The sequence below is a fragment of the Empidonax traillii genome, unplaced genomic scaffold, assembly GCF_003031625.1.
Source record: "Empidonax traillii isolate 1590-97213 ecotype Southwest subspecies unplaced genomic scaffold, ASM303162v1 scaffold761:size885847, whole genome shotgun sequence".
Classification (NCBI taxonomy): domain Eukaryota; kingdom Metazoa; phylum Chordata; class Aves; order Passeriformes; family Tyrannidae; genus Empidonax; species Empidonax traillii.
Window position 1 is genome coordinate 598,670 of NW_020955954.1, and position 3,319 is coordinate 601,988.

Below are 3,319 nucleotides of genomic sequence, written 5' to 3' on the forward strand. Positions count from 1 at the left end.
TTTTTTTTTCTTTTCCCAAGAAGGAGTAAAAAGGGAGTGTTGGAAACTTAACATTTAAACAGGATTAAAGCCCTGAGCGCTTAAGGGGAAAACAGGTTAAGGAACGTAATCCAGGATGGATCTGCAGGAGCCCCAGCAGCTGGGAATGTTCGCGGAGGGCGAGCTGATGTCGGTGGGGATGGACACGTTCATCCACCGCATCGACTCCACCGAGGTCATTTACCAGCCCCGGCGCAAGCGGGCCAAGCTCATCGGCAAGTACCTCATGGGAGACCTGCTGGGGGAGGGCTCCTACGGCAAAGTCAAGGAGATGCTGGACTCGGAGACCCTGTGCAGGAGGGCTGTGAAGATCCTGAAGAAGAAGAAGCTGCGCCGGATCCCCAACGGGGAGGCCAACGTGAAAAAGTGAGTGAGCAGGCCTGGGAGCTGGGGGGGGTCAACCTGGGGCTTGTTTTGAGCTCCTGTGTCACTTTAGCTGATCTGGTGGGGAGAAGGGCTTCCTGAGCCGTGGCTTCCTGCCGTGGAAGTGCTTCCTAAGCCATAGGTGTTCAGGAATCCTCCTCCCGAACAGCGCCCAGCGCTCTGGGTGAGGCTGGCACAGGGAAAGGGGCGGGCTCCTGAGGGCCAGGGCTGTCTGGAACACACCACTTTGGTGTTGCTTAATGGATTAAATAGTGTTTCCTAAAGCAATCCCTCTCTAAGGTGTCACCTTGCCCAGGTGCTGCTGCCTGGGAAAGGTGAGGGGGCACAAACGCACCTGGTGCAGGCACAGTCGGGGTTATTGCACACAATTGTGTGTGGCCCTGGAGCTCTCTGGGGTGGCAGCTCCTGCTCCCCGCCCTGTGGAAAGTGATCCAATGTATGGGGCACCCCATGGGCACAGGAAGTTTTGAGGTTTTCCCCTGGTTTCGTTTCTGAGGTGTCTGGGACACATTCGAGGCTCTCCCCAGCTGATTTCTGATGCTGTGAAACAGGGCCAAGGGCTGTTGACCTCTGTGGTGTCAGTGACTCCAGAGCTGTGCTTAGGAAGCTCCCACACCCTGGTTACTCCGGGCACAAGGACCTTGTGGAAGGGAGCCCTGGGAGGGGCCGGGGCCGTGGGGCTGCTGAGGGAGCTTTCCCTTCCAGGATCTCGCAGCAGCTGCGTCCCAGCCCTGCCAGGAGCTGCTTATCTGCCGTGCAGGAGCCTCTGCAGCCCAAACAACCCGGCCAGGGTTTATCTGGGCTGGGAGGGAGGACTGAGAGCTTCGAGCTGCCCAGCTAGGGGTGAACCCTGAGCTGGCAGAGTCCCGTGTGTGTCTCTCACCCAGGGCTGAGTTTCCCAGGTCAGCTCTGGGATATTTCACATCCTGTCCCAGCACTGCTGTCAAGGAGCTCTTGCTTTGCCTTCCAACCTTCCTTGACAGCCTTGGCTGTGGAACAGTCACATCCCGAGGCCAGGACCTCCCTGTCTCTGCCTTCCTGGCTCAGGTTCAGGATCAGAGCGAGCTTCGTTAATGTGTAATAAAATGTTTCTTGTTTTTCTGGTAGAGGCTGAGTGCCCCCGTCCCTCCATGGGCACATCCAGAGCTGCCACTGAGGAACAGGGAGATCGCTTCCTCCTTGGGGAAACTTTTAATGTAAATTAGATAAAAAGAACTTGCCCAGACCAGGAGAGTTCCCTGCTCTGAGCCATGGGAACTCTCCTGCGTCCTGAGGTGAACTCCGTGGAAGTTTTATTCATGCCCAGAGCGGGGCTGTGAGTGTCAGGGGGGTTATTAAGGGGGTTATTAAGCAGACTAGCCAAGCCCCTCCCTGGTTTGGACGTTTTCTGGCTCAGCCCCACCTGCTCCAAAACACCAAGGCAGATTTTAGGTGTTGTCTTGTACCCAGGGTTGACTTTAGCTCAAGTTCCCGTTTCTGTCCCCTCGTGCTTTCCTCTCTACCCACCCATTTGTAATCTTTGTCTGCTGCTTCAGTGGGGAATTTTAAGGCAAACTGTTGTATTTTTGGGCCCCTGGGCCTGTGGCCCTCTGAGCTTATCAGACCCTTCAGCTCAGGGAGTGAAAGGATGTTGAGGGTTTAAGCTTGTAAGACACAGGTTTCCTTAAATCCACTGAGGGAATTTTCGTTTCTCTTCAGTTGCTCCAGGTGAAGTGGAGGTGGCTCAGTCAGGCAGACAGTGCTGGGGCTGATCCCTTCAAAAAAAAGAGTTTAGTGGGATTGCTGAAAAGAGGAAGGAAAACTTGGCAGGCTGTGTGTGCAGCAGCAGAGGTTTAATAACGCCATGTGCTAATAACCTCACACGTTAATTAAGTGTCTGGGGCCCTGTGGGATCCCAGGTGCCCTGTGCTGTACTTACCACCTCGGTGACTGCTCGGGTTGGAAAATGCACTCCCTGCAGTCCCTCGCAGGGGTCGTGGGGCGGTGCAGTCACAGCTTGTTCCTGGGGTCTGCAGGGCCAGCTCTGCTGGGCACGGCCTTGCTGGGAGCCCCAGAGCTGTGGGCTCAGGGGGGGCTGCAGCTGATCCCTGTCCCCCCTGCCCGGCACGGGTGCCCTTTGGAACCGCCTGGCTCGGGGATCCTCTGCTGGGCGGGGTGTTTGCTTGGCCTGGGAGGGGAAACACTGGGAGCTGTGATCCGTGGGAGAGCACAGGTAGCTGTGTTGTGATGGATGTACAGCCTGGAATGCCAGACATCCCTGCAGGAGTGGGATGTGGACGGAGCCCTGGGACTGGAAAAGAGAAAAAGCAACACCAAAGTCCTCCTTGTCCAGTCCTGAAGCAGGTGCCTGCTCCTAAGCTTTTAGGACTTTATTGGAGGAGCCTCGTGAACCAAAGGAAGGGAATGAATCTTTTGGCTGTGTGGCTGGGTTTTGTTTAAGCAGAATGGCTGTGACACCAAGGACAAGCTGTAGGAGCTGGATCTTGGTGGAGATGTCCAGGAGGGAACTTCTTTCCAGGCTGTCCTTGGCAACTTCCAGAATGGTGTGGCAGTGGAGCAATAGGCAGCTTTGCTATATACAGTTCTGAGCAACAACAATCCCCAGTTATGTGCCAGTGTAGGTACCTTGCAGGGGATAAGTCTTAATCTACCAGGATGAGCTTAATGGATCTGACAGAGCTCGAGTTAGAAGGTCTTTTCCCTCCTTGTCTTCCTCCAAGGAGGCTGCACTTGGAAGCAGGCCCTGCCCTCTGGCAGCCTGTCTGGTCACACACTTGCACTGGGCTGGGATGGGATTTGGGTGTTAATTTTGGGGAAAAAAATGAACTTTAGACCCTTTCTGAGGAGGTGAGTTCCCTTGCTCGTGGGGTTTGCAAAGCAAAATAGGGTTGGAGGT

General features: G+C 55.2%; 1 protein-coding gene across 2 annotated transcripts in view; it reads left to right on the forward strand.

Annotated features, from left to right (window-relative positions):
• Positions 1-3,319, forward strand: part of STK11 (serine/threonine kinase 11) — a 33,233-nt gene that overhangs the window by 3,340 nt on the left and 26,574 nt on the right. Inside the window, exon 1 of one of the 2 annotated variants that reach the window (XM_027900979.1) lies at positions 7-405. The exons of the other annotated variant lie outside the window; for it this stretch is intronic. Within the exon in view, the coding sequence (XP_027756780.1) occupies positions 116-405 (290 nt within the window). The 5' untranslated portion in view covers positions 7-115. Of the gene's footprint in view, positions 1-6; positions 406-3,319 lie in introns of those variants that run through there. 2 annotated transcript variants of the gene reach the window in all.